This window comes from Saccoglossus kowalevskii, chromosome 3, assembly GCF_978046115.1.
Source record: "Saccoglossus kowalevskii chromosome 3, keSacKowa6.1, whole genome shotgun sequence".
Taxonomy (NCBI): domain Eukaryota; kingdom Metazoa; phylum Hemichordata; class Enteropneusta; family Harrimaniidae; genus Saccoglossus; species Saccoglossus kowalevskii.
Window position 1 is genome coordinate 40,245,622 of NC_140643.1, and position 18,171 is coordinate 40,263,792.

Sequence of the window (18,171 nt, forward strand, 5' to 3'; positions counted from 1 at the left end):
TGGGGTATATGTACCTTGAGTAGACCCCTATTAGATTAGTTTATTTTGTGATATCTTCAATTCTTTAATTTTGATGAATATTTTTGTCATTTTTTGGTAAAAAGTGATATTTTTGACTTCTTTGTTTTGAAACTATACATATAGGTACCTATAGTGGACCTCTCTCAGCTTTGTTCATTTTGTGATGATAACTTCAGTTCCCAAATTCTAATGAATATTTTTCTCATTTTTAGTAAAAGGTTATGTTTTTGATGTCCGGTTGCTTTGAAACTATACATGTTTTTGTAAACAGTGATATTTTTTACATCTCGTTGAAAGTTTGATTGCTTTTATATATCGAACATATATGAACCTTAAATGGATATCTTCAATTCTCTAATTGAAATGTGCATAAATTGTTAATGTCTTAGTTGAGAGGCTGCTTGTGTTATTTTATTTTTTATCTTCATTTTTATTATTCATAATATTTACACAAAAAAACACGTCAGAAATGAATACATTAGCAAATACAAAATTCAGCAGTAGGTGTTCTTGTGTTTATTTGTTCCACTTATCTGTCTAGCCATCTGTTTGCTGTTCCCCATTGATTTTTTTGAAAGTTCTTTTGTTCTTGGTTTGTTTATTTATTTAATATCTAATCTAATTTATACCAAGAGAGCACAAATAATGTTTTTGTTGGTGTGTAAAATGATACATTGACAAATATAATTAGATCAAAATTAATATAATAATATTGAAAACAAACATATTGCAACCATCCCTCAGAAAGTATTCTCTTTGTTCGCCCACAATGCATTGCATTGTACTTGAGGACGCTTCACACAAACAACCAAACAAGATGGCTGCTGTCATTCAACAACATTCACAGAGAAGGCACAGTTTGAAGGAATATCTGGTGACTTTCAAGCTGTTGAACATAATACTATTGGAACCTAGTGACCAACGAATGACAGGGAACACATGGGTAACAAAATCATAGTACATCAACTTGTAGTTTTCATGCAGTGGTGATCTGATTGTCTGACTCAGCCAACAGCTTAATTGACTAACAAAGAACAATGACAATTAATGATAATTGTTGGATAAAAGATTGCTATAAAGACAACATAGATAGGTAAGTGAAACATGTGTTATTTTCTTTCTGTATTAAGTGTTATTGTGAGACAATGTAATTGAGTCAGACATGGACACCAGTAATTTTTTTGACTGTTTTGATTCAACTACCCCAGACCATTCGTCCCGGTGCTATCGCTATCGCCACACGAGGCTCCAGCTTGTCTCCTATACAATTTTCCTTCCGCCCACTTAATTTTAATATTCATATGACCTTTACACTGACATCGATAGCCAATCGCATTCGACCGCGGACATCACTCTAAATAAACAACTGAATAAATTAATATACCATATTTGGAAGATAGCGGGTAAATTCAACGTTGTTGGTGTGTTCCTTCGGGTTCCGAAGTCGCACGAAACGAGTTCATGTTCCGTTATCTTTCGCAAGTAAAACAGGTCGATATGTATTAAACATGGCATTTGTTTTCTTGTTTTAACCCCCTTATTACGCAAGCTTCCGTCGAAGTGGTGTTTTTTTCGACGATTTGTGGCATGTTGCAAAACGAACGAAACATTGCGGCATTCTTAGCGGTGGATAAGGGATCGACTATGTCGTCACATTTATGTCTCGTTTGAAAGAGAATAAACAACCGCTCAGAAAAATATGTTGCTAATATTTAAGTGCGGTGCCTTGAAATCGTTCATATGTACTAGGCGACGTTACTAATTACTACTAGGGTCGGTGTTTGCATTAAGAATTATAGAACAAAAGATCAGCAAAGCGGTGCTTTTGTCGGCGATTTTGTCAAAGGGAATATTGATAAAATGTTGCAAAACAGAATCGCGAGTTGGGTGAAAAATTGCGCCGGCGGCATTCTCAGCGATGTCAGTGTACTGGAACTAACTCCAAGTTTCGTTGCCGCATTCACCTGATCCTCAATTAGCGCAACTAGCGGTGAAATTACCAGTATTATTGGGTTTGGATCTAACCCTAGTTCTTTGATGACAAGTGGAAGAATTTGGAAAATAAGCGATTTTCCGAAACCAGTCGGCAAAAAAGCGACAGTATCTTTCCTGTTACATATAGCTTCAATTGCGGACAATTGTTCTTCTTTGATAGAGTTGATACCATCGATGTGTTTTAAGACACTGTCCACTGCTGACGCGACAATTTCCTTAGAAATCATTTTGATTTGATTTATGGATGGCGAGCACCGACACTCCGATCCGATGAACTAATCAAAACTAAAATGACGCGTGTCATGTGACTTTGTTTACTAAAGATAGCGTGGGCGTTTGATTGACACTCAACTCATTAGTATTCCACCAATCACAGCTACATCTACTTTCTGGATGTGCGCAGTCAAATTGTATAGGAGACAAGCTGGAGTCTCGTGTGGCGATAGCGATAACACTGGGACGAATGGTCTGGGGTATGATTCAACTGACTTTGTTTCTTTGTTTACTGATTTTCAAATATGGCGCCTTGAATAAATTATGCAAATTAACTTGTATTCAATTAACATTACAATGAATAGATTCACCGAGTTTATTCTTCTCTTTCCTTAATGATATTCAATTTATATTTAGGACATATTTTTTTTAAGATTCATTCTCACAGATTTATTAAAATTAATTTGCAGTTGTTTAACTATTTTTTTACTGTAAAACAGGATAATTAATTAATTTCTATGATTATACTTTCATCTTTTATTCTAGTGCTGCCATAAATGGGAAACTATAATATATCCATTTATTGACTTAGTACAACACATCAAAATATACAACAATTTTCTGGAACAATTAATGTACAAGGTCAGTATCGTATTATGAAATTTTGTATGACTTTTACATTAATATAATATAATTAATATAATATAATATAATGAGATTAAAAAATAGTTTAATGCAAGCTAGATGTTATCAGCTGCTGTACATGTAATGTAGAAAAACCTACATTGTATTTTTTGTGTTATGAAAAACTGGTGAAATCAGCTATTTGCATATAAACCGAATTATTTGAATGATATAATATTATTTTTGAAAGTGTTTTTGCAAATAACATTGTAAAAGGAAAACAGCTGTGAATATGAAACATCTAGCATCAAGCAAGAGGCTCAACAATGACAAAATTTAAACTGTTATCTACCTGAAAGGGAGGTATCTGCTCTAGTGTAACTCCCTCATAAAACTGTTTTAGCCCAAATTATGTTTTAACCCAAATTACCTGTTAATGGACAATTTTGAATATGATTTATTGTTCAATATGAACATTACATAAGTTTTCATTCAGAGACAAGCTTTAGTATAGTAACAGTAATTGCTCTATAAGAAGTGCATCTCTATAGGATGAACAAAAATTATACAGTATACTGGATTACAATTTTGATCATAGACACACTTCATTGAAAACAAGTTTCAGTTAATGTTAATTTATAATTCAATGAGTTCATCAACATGCAGTATAAAACATTATTACAATCGATACCACTCGGGTATTAATTTTGAATTTGGTAAGCTGGATGCTCAAAGCAAAGAGTTAATCTGTGGCATCCATTTTTGTGCAAAATCTAGACTGTTACTAGTAGAAAGTGTGCAAACATTCTGATGGCACATGACTAGTATGTATTTCAATAAGGCTGGTAGAGAATACCAAAAAGAATAAGTGACAACTCTGTGTGCTAGATGGAAATGTTTATAATGTGTATATTTCCAGATGTTGTGGTTTCAATTTTATTTCTTCATTGCCAAATGCAATGGAAATGAAACTGTGATATTTTGTTTGCTTTATTTTGCTTTGGGCACAGAATTCTTGTTAAGGGTATTTCTATTGATTTATGTTGTGAGATGCAACTTTGATCTACATGTATGTACAGTATAATACCCATAGGTGGTAAGCAATGTAGATCAGCATTGGCCAGAGTTCATGTCATTAGCATTTCCAATTCAGATGAAGAATAAGTAGTCAAAAACTAAAATAGCAACAAACATAGAATTATTATCATTCTGGGGTTGAAATATTGCCAGGAAATCATATAAAATCACTGAAAAGCCACAACAAAGCAACACAGGGTTAAAATTTTAAGACCTCTATTGTCTGCAAATGTCTTTTTTTTTGCAAATACTGCATAACATACATAAGAACTTAATTTGATACTATTAGTCACACAGATTATTGATATAAACATTACATGTTTCCAACTTATAAAGTGGTAAAAATATGGAACCTTTTTTTGTTGCTTACTGTATTAAAAAGTGATTTTGTAGCTTAAAAATATATTTTAAATACATTTAAAGCACACTTTTAAATGTATTACGGTATGTATATCGTTGATAGTGATTAGAATGGAATAAAAAATTACAGAAACATCAAACACCTAGCCTGTATGGGGGGGGGGGGGGTCTCTTGTAGGGCCGTAGTGCATTAAACACCCAATTTTCTCTCAAAACACACCCTTGCACTTGTATAAAAAGGTTAAATGGTACAGTGTAGCATCTAAATTCCGCTATCTCCTGTCCAGTGAATACATGATTAGAGGGAAAACCATTGTTCCACATGACATGATGTAAAACAACCTAATTATTTTCTTTTCTTAAATCATTCGAAAACATTGCGCTAATATCTTAATATTCATATTCACTTTTAGGGACTGCATCAAAGCAATTTGGCTGAGACTGAAGAGGACTCATCAAGAATAAATTATGTGTACAAACTAGAAAGTGGAATCTGATTTTTTTTCATTTCACCCTACCAGTATTTACAACCAGAGTAATACATGTATATAGCTATGATTTTTTTTAGATTTTCCTTAATTGTACTGATTGAATACAATTTTTTTATATAACTAAATGTATTTATGGACAGTCTGACTAATTTTGTCATTTAAAGTTTCAGTTACACGGCTGTGTCAATGTTTAACTTTTCTGTGAATTAATAAAGTTTTCTCATTTTTCTTCACATATTTGGCAATGTTGCTTTGCTCAGCCTTGGGTGGAAACTTGAATACTGCCTAATTAAAATCTTTAAATGACCAGTAGAATTCTATATGAAAGGGTCCAAATTTCTTGGTACCTTTTTCTTTACAAATTCTATAGAACTCTGTAGAATTTCTATAGAAAATGGGCCAAATGTCTGTTAAATTCCATAGCATTTCTATAGAATTCTGTAGAATTTCTATAGAATTCCGTGGAATTTCTAGAAAATTCTGTAGAATTTCTATAGAATTCTGTAGAATTTCTATAGAAAATGGGCCAAATGTCTGTTAAATTCCATAGAATTTCTATAGAATTCTGTGGAATTTCTAGAAAATTCCGTAGAATTTCTATAAAATTCTGTAGAATTTCTATAGAATTCCGTAAAATTTCTACAGAATTCTATAGAAAATGGGCCAAATGTCTGTTAAATTCTATAGAATTTCTATAGAATTCTATAGAATAATCAATAAAATTTCTATAGAATTCTATAGAATTTTTTCGTAAGGGTTACCTGAGGCAATGAGGCAAGGGCCAGTAGGTAGACTATTTTCCACGTCCAAAATTTGAGTGGTGCTGATTGGAGAGACTCAATGGGCGGTCTGCTTAGAGCAGACAACACAGCCGACGAGTCCCAGTTGGGCGGCTCCCTTGTATGGGGTCTTGGCGTCTGGAAAGCAGTAAATAGTCTCCTAATAATAGGACAATCGGCTAGTCTTGTTCCCGTACATTTAGAGTGGCGGGGACAAGACCGACCTGTAGCCAACGATCGCTGTGTATGACAAACCCACTTCGTCAAACAGGTGGACGAAGGAGACTGCTACCTGGCCAATAGAGGGATGGTATGGATCAATCTCCCTTCCGCTACACCAATCAGTGCATGCTTGCAGCCTAGAAATGTAGGCTACGTTGGTGGAATCCCTGTTCGCCCTGGCCAGGATGTTGGCAGCCCGCTCAGATAAGGCTTTCGTATCAGTGTTCTCCCCAGAAAAATGTATCAGAGTGGCGGCTAATTTGCATATAATTTACATATCATTAGCATTTGTCTGAAGATAAAGAAAACAATAATGACAGGCTTGCATGGATGAAAATGTGTCTTTATTTTTTAACAAATTTATGTAGAAGATTAAATGAATCTGCTGCTGTGTGATTTCTATGTAATGTTGATTCTTCAGACTTTCATGGAAGCCCAGTGATCTGCAGCTTTTGAGAACGCCGTGATTTTCTTTGCTTCCCACTTCTATTAAATGACATGGCCTTCTTGTGCATCTCCGAGTGTGCGTGTTTATCGATAGCATATTTCGTAATAGTTGCACATGGCATAGAATTCCATACCAAAGAACTATTTCTGGATGTTTTTAAGTTGAATTTTCCACATATGTGTCACAGCATTCCTAAAAGATAAGAAATAGGAGCGAATCAATACTTGTATTTAAAAAATATCGTCACGATCAACACGAAAATAAACAAATTGCCGCCATTTTGAAAAGTCGCTAAACTTAAAAATTGCCACGATAAACTTTACCCAACTATTTCAAAACACAATACTAGTATTAGTTACTTTGATAAATCGTAGCCAACAATTTTTGAACTTCCAGAAAGAAGGTCGTTTCCAAAAAAATGTTTCGACGATCGGCAAAAAATGAAGCCATACAAAAATTTACTAAACTAGGTCAAAACTCGCTTCCAAGTAAAACGCTACAAATAAATACTTTTTTTACCTTTGCCATCGGATGTTTCTCTCAGCCACGTATATTTTGTTGTCCATTGTGCATCAAATCTAGAGTTTATTTTTTGCACTTTTCGTTGTAACATCATCTTGGACACGTTTAGTACTACTGCCGACAGGGGTACCGGTGACCGCGTTGCTGGTGGGTTTATCGCTCACAACCAGGGGCCCAGCAGGGCGTTCTACGCGGAACCACAACGTAATATTTCTGCTGTTTGACATCGTTGCTTCTTCCAGCCAAATATGCTACTGAGAAAATACTCGCTATTACCCCAATTAAATAGGGCGAAAGTGTTTATTGTCGAAGTACGAAGCTGTATTAGTCCATTGTCTTTGCGTAATCACTGACATGTTTCCATTCACACCTGATTTGGCTCACAGTACCGGACGCTGATGACGCTGACTAACAGATTCGCACGTGTATTAACAAGCTAAAAGAAAGAGTAACAGGAAATGCCACAGAGTAGCGGGCAATCTCTCAGAGTAGCGGCATAAATAATGGAGTAGCGGCCCCGCTACGCTAAAACACTTTGGGGAGAACACTGCGTATGTGCGGGTCTACTGAGAGCCTGCTGGGCTCGTTGGCAGTGTGCCTTCTGGTTGGGACGGCAGGTCCGGTAAGTCCGGAAGCACTGCTGGTGTTTCGACTAGCATTTCCAACAGAAGTGGAAACTAGGCCTTGCTTGGCCAATTGGGTGCAACCCATGATAATATGCGGGTGTGCACCTGTCAAAGTTTTCTCAGGTGCCCGGTGAACGAGAAGGGAGGAAAGGCGTACACAACTAAGTGGGTCCACGGGGTTAGCAAAGTGACCCTGGCCAGGCTCCTGGAGTCAGCAGGAGTGTTACGTACGTCGGGAGCTTGGCATTCCGGGGTGCGGCAAACCGGTCCAACCTTGGACCGTCCCACAGCCAAAACAGCCTGGAGGCTACCCACTGGGGTATCAGCCACTCCGTGTTCCGAAGACGGAAACACCCTGAAAGGGCGTCGCCAGACTGTTCCTTACCCCTGGAAGGTGGTGTGCGGTTAGCTCCACATTGAATTCCAGGCACCAAAGGAGGATTTGCTCCACCAGGACTGACAACGATGGGGAAAGCGTCCCTCCTCCTTCTTGAAGGAGACCACCGCTGCGTTGCCTGTGCGGAGCAGGACTCTGTGGTCTCAAACTACGAGTAGCAAGCGTGGTAGTGCCAAGTACACTGTTCTCAGTTCGAGCCAGTTGATATGGTAGTCCCGAAACTAATGCGGGGGCCATATCCTTGGGCTTGTTGGTCCAATAGATGTGCTTCCCAACCCTGGGGGAGGCATCTGTTAGCAGAGTCATACCTGCGGCGAGCGGGTCCAAGGGGCACTCCGTCCGAGGTTGGCCAGTGACGACCACCAGGGCAGGGCTTCCTTCACTTGGTCCAAGAACAAAACCCGCCTATCTAGTTCCCATAAGAGAACTCTGTGTTATAACAAGCGTTATACCGGGCGGCTGAGTAGTGCGGCCTGGGGAACACCCTTTGAACTGAGGTCATCATTCCGATGATCTGTATTAGTTCTCGGAGGGACACTGAGGGAACGCCGACTAGGCATTCGACTAGGCTGCTTAGCGCTAAGCAACACGCTCGATAAGCCAAGCTTACCTCTGTGTCAAAACTCCATGCCCAGGGACACCAACTGCGTGTTGGGTCGAGGTGGGACTTGTCGATTTACTAATGAGCCCAACTGGTGAAGTAAATCCTGTGTTAGCCTGACGTGTTTGGCTATTAACCCCTTGCCATGGTTGTTAGTAACCAGTAGTCTGGGTACGGGTTGAGGTGTACCGACATCTGGTGAAGCAGCAGTACTACCTGTTTCATCACTCGGGTGAACATGTAGGGCGCTGTGCCTAACCCGAATGGGGGGGCACCCAAAAATTTGAATACTTGGCCCAGCTGGGCAATTTGAAGGAGATGGCAACTTGCTGGGTGCATCGGTATGTGCCGGTAGGCCCTGCTTAAGTCTAGTGAGGCTAGCCAGTCGAAACAGTGGATGGAGAGGAGAACTCTGAATGGTGTCTCCATGTGGAACCGATCGAGGAGCACGTACTGATTCAGTCTGCCTAGGTCCAGAACCGGACGCCCGCCACTTGTAGATTTGGTACTACGAACACATTTGGGTAAAGCCTGGACTTGGTTCCGGCTGATGTATGGCACCTTTTCCCAGCAAACTACTACTTCCTGTCTGATTGAGTCAGTGCAGTGCCCAACAGGGGAGACACTGACGGGGGGAAATGGAGATTTCAGCGGTATCCCGTAACAGGATGTCACCACCTGGAAAGGTCCAGGGATCGGTCACTCGCTGTCTCAAAACCGGACTACACCGGCGCAATCTGTGTACAACAGGGATATGTGGCCATGTGTTCGGCAGTTGCAAGGGGGTGGTGGTGCTCCCTTCCCCCATGAGGTGAGTTCCCCAAGGCCTGAAGTAGTCACTAAGTTGTGACCTGGCCACTCACACGTGCCTGTCCCCACCGCTTGCAGAGGTGAGCGTCAAACATGCTTCCCCTGCTGCCAAGTAGACGTCCACCCAGAGAGGGTGAGGAGCCACCACCTGGCTCTTTCCTCCCTGGGGGCGTGCCACTACTCTTCCCTCCCATGGAAGGGTATGAGCGCTTGCCTCCTGGCTGACTCTGGCTAGCGGACGACGCCCTAGGGCTTTCTGTGCTTGGGGTGCCCTCCGCTTGCCCTTGGCAGGGATAACTGGCTAGCGGATTCGATCTGAACCCTCTGGTTCATTGCACTCCGAAGCTCCGAGACTGTACCCACCATTCCCTGAACAAAGAGGGTGGAGGATGTCCAGTCTGCATCACTGAGGTGGGGACATACCCCAGCTCAGCTTGTCGGCGAAAACACGTGCGTCTAAGGCCGCGTCTCGTAGCACAGTAGTGGCCCCGGCCAAGAGAGTCAGGTGACACTAGGGGGTGATGCATGTAGATGTGCGGTGACCCACCAGTAAAATGTCGCCTGGTCTAGGAGGCTGGTGCGTTCTGCCTCCAAGGTCTCCAGAGTCCTACACATGCACAATAATGCGCTCAAGCAACTCTGCCCTCAGGGCAAAGACACCCATGGAACGCGGCTATCCCCCTTTGCCCGGTTTGCCAAATTTGTGGTACCGGTCTGGGGAAGAGGCCTTGGAATCCGGTTGGGGGCGTTTTGGTCTCATCCCACGTTATGGGGTCTGATCCCGAAACCACACCAATCGGGTAGCATTTGGTCCAGTGGGAAGTGTTGCCTAATGTTATTCTCACCCGGGGCCTTAAGCATTACATCCTCCGCGGCTGACGAACGCTGCCCATCAACACCGTTTGCGTGCTCTGCGCCCCACTCCGCACTCAGGCGGACAGGGAGAGACTTGCTGACGGGGTTGCTTTGGATCCCGATGCCCGTGATCCCATAACCGTTGAAGCAACCTTAGGTGGTCGCTTTAAGATCAAGGGTGGGGGTATCTACATTGTATCACTGGGATCGATGATACTCCACCTCACCCCAAAAGCGTGGCTCACCGAGTCATACAGATGGAAGACTCTGAGGGACCGCCCGGAGTACCGGCTGTATCCGACGTGAGCGAACTGCGTCCTCTTTCACTTTAAATATGTGAGAGGGAGCGTGTTTGACTGTGTGTCTCATGACAGGGTCGGTTCCCTCTGGGGACGCCTGTGGGTCAGTAAGAAAGGAGTCAGAACCCACAGCAGAGACCGGACACAAGGATAAATTCGTTACCGTTGTACCGTTACCGCATGACGAACCCTAGGTGGCTGAAAGTAGGGGGGGCAATGTGTGCCCTGACCTGAAAGCCCTGCCCCAAGATCGGAGGCTTGACTGCCAGCACCCCGTTGGCATTCAGTGCCCGAGGCTCAAGAGAAGGCCCGGTGCAATTAGCCTGAGCCTCGGCCTCCCCCCAAAAATAGTGGGAGAGCCGCGGCTGGGAACGGGGGTTCCCCGGAAGAGATGTGTTTGAATGCAAACATGCTTTCATGTCCCTTCCTGCTTGCCCACCGAGGGGACACAGTGGAGACAGCTCGCTCCGACTGCGTCTGATCTACCCGGCCTGCCAGGGACGCAATTGCCCCGACAGTCCTTCGACCAAAGCCCCGACAGTCCTTCGACCAAAGCCCTCAATTCGGAGGCAAACCCGGCGCCGTGCAAGGAAGGGTCCTCAAAGGGACCCGCAACAGGCCCCATAGGAGGAAAGCCTCTAGGGGCACAGCCTCGCTGCAGCCGGTAAAATCGGGTAAACCACCGCCTGAAAAAACAGACTGTGAGGATACCCTCCGATCAGTGGGGGAGACAGAGAAAAATATCGGTACCTCCACCGTCAGGCCTGTTACTCGACGTCCCGGTATGCGAAGTACTGGTATCATGCAAAACGTGCAACTCACTTTAACCGATTTGTTTACTAGACGTGGGACCTTGCTGTGACGCGGTCAGTCTCAGCGATTTTGATGGCTCTGAAAGAAAATCTCAGGCCTCAGAACTCCAGTGAAAAAACACACACCTTCACGCAAAAAACCCCGAACCCCGCACGAAGCTACGACAAAGTATATTGGATGTGGGTTCTATGCTGGTAAATTCTGAATATAACCACTGCACGGTCGACTCGAAACACAAGGAGACCGGAAAGAAAACGGCAGCGAGCCCTGGTGCTGTCATTACATCTATATATTGCTAAATACATTGTAAATAAAAACGACATGCATGAGGGAAACGAATTACAGTTGTAAAAGGTGCCGCCATGAAACCAACATGTGGTTACGTAGTGGCGCCGGGTTTTAATTTCTTTGTTGTGGAAAAGCATAACACACAAAGGGGAAAACGACACGAGGGTAAAAAGACAAGAAAAACTTATCCTACCAGCTAGAATGTCGGATGCCGCAGCTGCGGCGACGACCCACGCTAGAAACCCGGACAGGAAAAAGCAACAGAGCCAGGCAGAGTCACTCAGAATCATTCCCCGACAAGGCAGAGAAAAATGAAGAGTGATTGACGGCTACCTATGGCGCTGTCATGTGGCCTCGGTCACGTGGGTTTGTGACGTAAGGGGTAAAAGAATCTTGGCGTCATGGGGCTTCCCCTGACCTAGATTCTATCTCTCCGTCACCGACAGAATCGCTGATTAGTACCTACAGTTCAAAATAATCATTTTGACTGACCGGAGTCTATGGTGGGTAATTGAACGTAGTGAATTTCAGACTGCATCAGGATGGGGACTATGTCTAGTTTGTGTAATAAGACAATATCATAGAAGAAAAATAATAATTGCTGATTCTGGTAAAACAGTCATCAATTAATATTTTTACAGTGTCATGAGACTCAAACAAGACATTGTAACAAGATCAAATATTTGATTTATTGTTATTACCAGTCGTTTCTTGAGAATATTCTTGGTACACAAGCCCATTTCTGACTTTATAAGACAACCCACCAGTTGTGATATCATTATATGGCAAACCCATTTCTTCTAAATTCTGTCTATCCTTGGTTTCTCGTTCTTCAATCCATAACTTCACTGCATATTCATCTGCTAGTTCTTGCCAAATTGTCTCTTCCTCATCTTCGTCTTGTTCCCAGGATGCCATTATTAGTATATAAGTATGCCTAGAACAAATCACAATATTCCAATACAGTTTTTGGTTAACTGCATCAAGTTAAATAGCTAGAGCTGTTATAATGAATCATGTTTGATATATGCATCTCATGCAAACTAATGTATATAAAATGAAATTTGAACTATAAAACTACGCATTTTATAGCATATTCCACTCACATAGAAACGATGGACAATTTATTAACCCTATCACCGAAACTATCAAACAGTAGAGTCAAATACAAAACCTCACTGTGGGGAGTGGTTTTCAACCCAAATCTACAAATTTAATTTGGTATGTATACATTGACATCTATTTTAGGAACTCCAGACACAAGAGTGCCGCATACAGAAATGCACAGTCATGACACAAGGGCACACCTGTCACATAATTGCATCCAGATGCTATGTCACTTTTTCTAGCTTTGTTCATCACAACAGTATAACATGTATTGGTCACAGTCAGCTGGCGCACACCTGATATAATAAAATAAATGCGATATTTACTATATGGGGGCCGCCATCTTGAATGACGCATAAAACTAAATAATAGAGAAGTTGTAAAACGTGTATTTCAGATTCCTACTAATCAGGACAAAAGTACCAATCTTTCACAAAAATACGGCCCGTTGGAGTTATATTAAGCCAATCGATAACAAAATTCGACCAAATTCGTCGTTTTTATGTGGAAAATCCTATGTATACGAACACCTAATTACACGAAGAACCTAGAACACTAAGCCGGGGTATTTAAAACCGAAATTGTCATCTAAGTGTAAGGCCGTCGCTGATTGGCTGCTGAGCTGGAATGCCAATTTTTAGTTTCAAATACCCCAGGAAAGTGTTATTTTATTATATCAGATGTGCGCCAGCTGACTGTGGTATTGGTATATGTACAGGATACTAGTAATTACAAGTAACATATTAGACTTTAATAAATGCAAAGTTAGTTCCAGGACAGGTTTGTAGAATATTACACCAAATATGGTTGATATGCAAATGCAAATGCAAAGAACTTCCATATTTAGTCGTTTTTACATGCATTTTGACTTAATCTATCACCTGCATATGCGTCAGATGGACATAGTGTGTCATTGTTTACAAACAATTGTCTACCCATGAGCCTTTGCGTTTTTCAACATGTGTTGTTATCGTCGCTTGGGACTCAATTCTCGCACGTCTGCAGGTGATGGATGACCATCTCGCTTTAACATAATCTGTTGTTTTTGTGTCTTACAAATCTTTGATTGTTGCACACTAAATAAAGTATGGAAGATTGGTTATGAATTGAGGTTCATACAGAAGATATACCTATAGATTACACTTATTCAACAAAAATAATGAAACTAGTTTTTGATATATCATTACCTTCACCTCAAGACAAGCCTTGAATAGATAATATAAGAATCTCGTCTGATCTGGGTCCGACAGCTAAGAGTCAAAGGTCACAACATTGTAGGGAAAGCATTCCTCTTATAAGGCCCTCTCACCCCTTGACCTGAAGCCTATAAGCCTACCCACCCCTCATTTTAATTCAATACCCCCCTCCAAATATGACAAGAAGAGGCCCTCGCAGAGTTGAACGCCTGCAGTTGCAATTCGCCAATCAGAGCTTCACAAGTCTTGACAACTTAATAGTTGTTGTGTTGGCTGATGGTCAATTCCGAATAAAACGTGAAAATGACAACTTCTATTATATTTATAAATAAATATAAAAAAATCTATAACATTTTCATTTTAGTTCCACGGTTACGGCGAAGGCAACTGTGGAACTGGTAAAGTGTAAATTACTACAGACTTCAGTCGAATGTTGATGACGCGAGTTCAGCGCCCCTTTTGTTTTACCATCTTGCGTAAACAACTGCAGAGCCATCACTCATCAGTGCAGTTTGATCTGAGAGGCTGTGGTGTCTGAAACACAACTGTATTTTCTTCAAAAGTTCAGTGGATTTACCAAACCTAATACATTACCGTATCTTTACTTTGATGTATTTACGGATGAAAGTCAGTCGTTAATGCCAGCGATGCCCTAAAACAAGATGGAGACGCAAGCAGCAACAGTAAAAAGAAGGTGGATCACATACCAAGTTGACCGTCAACTGTATTGAAGGGGTGGCCGGTCATAAACGAGACGCTTAAATGTGAGGGGCCCTGGCGACCGACGCAGTTGTACCATTTCAAAAGCGTGAAGCATTATCACGATCGAAACAGTCCGCCGCTCAATACAATGTTTGCTATGTTGCGTAAATATTCTGAAAATTACGTACAAATACAAATATGGCGGCACCGTAACTTAGAGAAACTTACGACCTAAGGAGAATAGCATAGGACAGTGTGGTAATTAATCCCTGCTGTTCATAATGTACATATTGATATCAAAATGAAATCAAAAATGAATAAACAGAAAAAGATTGATAGATTGCAATTGACAAGGATTTTTTTTTTCATTCTCAATTTCCTGTTGGTCACACACTAGGCAGATCCTAAACTTATCATGCATGTGTATATAACTAATAATAATAACTTTATTGACATTATTTATTTTGAATAGAACATAGTCAAATACTATAACAAAACAAGTAACCTGTAGAATACTGTGTGGGTAATATTTTTTATATTGATTTTTGTTGCATTTGCAGCAAATAGTTACCAAACAATGAGAAATCTATAGGATTGAATATACCACACAGCTGGCTTCACATGCATTGTTCATAGTTCATATGGTGCTTACACCAGGATTTAATTACAGCACCTAGGCGGTATGTGGTTACAGCTTAATATTCCGAGTAATCGCAAGAAATTGACGTGACAATAGAAATTCATTAAAGACTGGCTCTCCCATGCAATTAACAGCGAGTGAAATTCCTGGGATTGAAACATATATTTTGAAGTCACTGATGTAGGCAACGAATAACTGCAAGTTGACATAAAGACGAGGTAGTTTATTTAATCAGTGGTCAACTAGAGGCTGAAATTATAATTAATTTGTTTATTTCAATTTCTCCTGACGTTAAACACGGTAGTAACTGTGGGTGAAAGGATGTTTTGGGGTGTAGTTTACATTGTATATGAAGTGGTAGGGTCGGGTGTAATGTGTTCATTTCCAACTATTATGAAGTCACGTTGAATTTCACTTAATTTATTTTTGCTGACATGTTTTCAAGCATCACATGTGAATCCAATTTTCACTGCGCTGTGTCTCAATAGAGTATGAGGGAAATGGCATATTCACTGGAATTTATTTCAGGGGAAAAATGTTTTCAGTGATAATGAAGTATTATGACAGATACCCTCCCCGTGGCTTTCATTGCGTATGGAAGTTATTTTCACGAGTGATGCGGTGTATCCTGCTGCCGTACTTTCACGAGCGAAGCCACTGGGAGGGTATGGGGTTCTGTTATTGTACATATGTCCCATATTTGATTATTTCATATTAAAAAAAGAACGTGCAACAAACCGGGATAGAAATTTAGATCGGGGAACCCAATTGCCCATTAATATGCTCCAAGACAGTGCTGCGACCTAGCAACGCTTGTCAGTGTAGAACGCGTGTCGCTGTACGTGTGAAAATAAAATAATCAGACGTCTAATTTGAGTCATTGTCCGAATAAATTACTCGTGGATGTTTAAGCGCGGTGGTCGTAGCGCAGCGCGTGTTCGAATATCATGTAAATAAACAATGTATTTTACACGCGTTGTACATGTATACGTCGCTATGAGTCCCATATCGAACAGGACGCGACACGACGACTGTCGCCCTTTAGTTGGGACCACGACAGAACCAGAACTTAAACAGGGCGACTACGATACACGGTTGATGTTGAAGTTAAAAGTTCCTCCACAGATCTGTGCATTGGCAAACATGTCGTGCAACTGCGGTACTCCACTGACGGAATGACTTTCGTTGAAATCGGTCGTCGCTGGTTACCGGTTAAATTGTGCTAATTTGGCGTTGGTAATCTTTATTTGGAACTGAGTAACGCCGCAATGTCGCCAGCAGAAACCTCATGGTACATGTATGTTGATGGTTGCGGCTCCATATTAATCGGAGATTTTACTGGGGGTCCAGGCAGCGGGTGGATCTTCCGAGAGCCCTTCAAGATTTATAAAACTCAGTTTCCAGGTGGTCAACAAACATTAAGTTCTCCCAATCCTAGTATTCTGTGTGATGTACATCTAACATGCCAAAAATGCTGGTGAACGATTTGAACCTGACAAAAATACTTGAAATAGATACCAGGAAGGGGGGGGGTAAACGAAAAGTTATATACATTTTATTATTCAATAATTTATTAAAATACATAGTTATAAGTTTGTCCAACTCCCTGTGATACAACACCTCAGACATAGCTCATTGTACTCGGCTTGAGTGTGGGCAAAAAGTTACTATTTGAATTTTTGATATCTTTTTTCATTAATGAGAAAGTTGACCCCGAATTTAGAGTAACTGTTCAGCAGGAATGGCTTTTTAACTCTTCTGTGATTTTTTTTGGCTTGGTTGATTTTGTTCATACTTGACAGGCAGGTCGTACCATCACTAATTGGAAAAACAATCCTGACCAACCGCTACCATGGCAACAGCCAAAATCTGTTTTTTGAATACTTTCGCCAAATTTATTGCCTCCTACCAGTCTTGTAATAGCAGTGCCCAAATGATGATGCCTTTTATTTTGGCTACGTTGCGCACTGGTAAGAGATCACTGGCGCCGACATTGTTACCACTGTCAACGTAATCCCAACGCAGCTTTGAACTTTGAATAAAATGTAAATGCTGCCTCAAATCTAGAAAATACTATCGCAAAACGGTTGGAAATAATACATTTAACGGCTGAATACGTCCTAACAATAAAATAAAGTGACTTCTAATGACTGCCATGTTATTTTGCGAACCTCGTATAAGGTGTCCGGTTTTAGTTATAAATAGACGTTAGCTTCACGTTCATGTCCTTCCATAATAACAACCGAAAACATATTGCTTGTTTTTTACCGGTTTTCATTGGCAACCGAAGTATTTTTATTTTGTAAACAAATTTTCGTCTGCTATTTTTATTCAGTTCAAATCGTTCAGCAACATTTTTGGCATATTAGGTGTACATCACATGGAATACTACGATTGAGAGAACTTGATGTATGTTGACTGATTTTTATCATAGTACGAAGTACCAGGAAGTTACTCAGTTCCAAATAAAGATTACCAACATCAAATGAGCAACATTTGACTGGTAATCAAGATTCATGTAATCCATGGCTAACAAGCAACATCACAAGCGAAGTTGTAGCATGCAGTAGTAGTAAGTCATCCTGTCAGTGGAGTACCGCAGTAACACGGCATGTTTGCCATCAGCATTGTATTCAAACGAATCACGTGGTGTGCCGTTCTCGTTCAAACCCGGGATTCGATCAATAGGGGAGTCACTGTAAAAAAAACACATTGCAAATCATGCAAGTTCAACATTTTCAAACCAATATACTAAAACAGAAATGCTCAGAGATGCAAATGAAGGATAAATATTACTTTTCACTATACACATCTCTGTTGATACTATCCCTCACATATTCTACTCCCAATTACTCCTGCGTAAAATGGACTATCCTCTTTTCATGTTGACATTCTGAGTAAAATCATGTGACAGGCTGTTAAAATTGGCTGTTGCATACTATTTCGCCGGTCTGGAAAATGTGTTTAATTAGCTCACATTCAAGCAACAATGCAGATTTCCCAGTGGGAGTGAGACTATTCGACTCTGCCACTAAAAAATAGGGGTGTTTTCAGCAAAAAACGAATAACCCTGGAATACACACAA

The 18,171-nt window shown here is 40.9% G+C and overlaps 1 protein-coding gene and 1 long non-coding RNA gene across 3 annotated transcripts in view; one reads left to right on the forward strand and one right to left on the reverse strand.

Moving 5' to 3' along the window:
• Window positions 1-14,578, reverse strand: part of LOC102809105 (uncharacterized) — a 25,433-nt gene extending 10,855 nt beyond the window's left edge. Inside the window, exons 1-2 of one of the 2 annotated variants that reach the window (XM_006811673.3) lie at window positions 14,339-14,578; window positions 12,143-12,378 (exon numbers count right to left, since the gene is read on the reverse strand). In XM_006811673.3, the coding sequence (XP_006811736.2) occupies window positions 12,143-12,359 (217 nt within the window). In that variant the 5' untranslated portion in view covers window positions 12,360-12,378; window positions 14,339-14,578. Of the gene's footprint in view, window positions 1-12,142; window positions 12,379-13,735; window positions 13,872-14,338 lie in introns of those variants that run through there. The other variant, XM_085497201.1, reaches the window with a different exon arrangement.
• LOC146747979 (uncharacterized) lies at window positions 830-5,014 on the forward strand. Its single transcript, XR_014928901.1, has 3 exons — window positions 830-1,114; window positions 2,776-2,871; window positions 4,704-5,014. It is a non-coding gene; the product is annotated as an uncharacterized LOC146747979 (long non-coding RNA).
• Window positions 14,579-18,171: the final 3,593 nt, after the last annotated feature.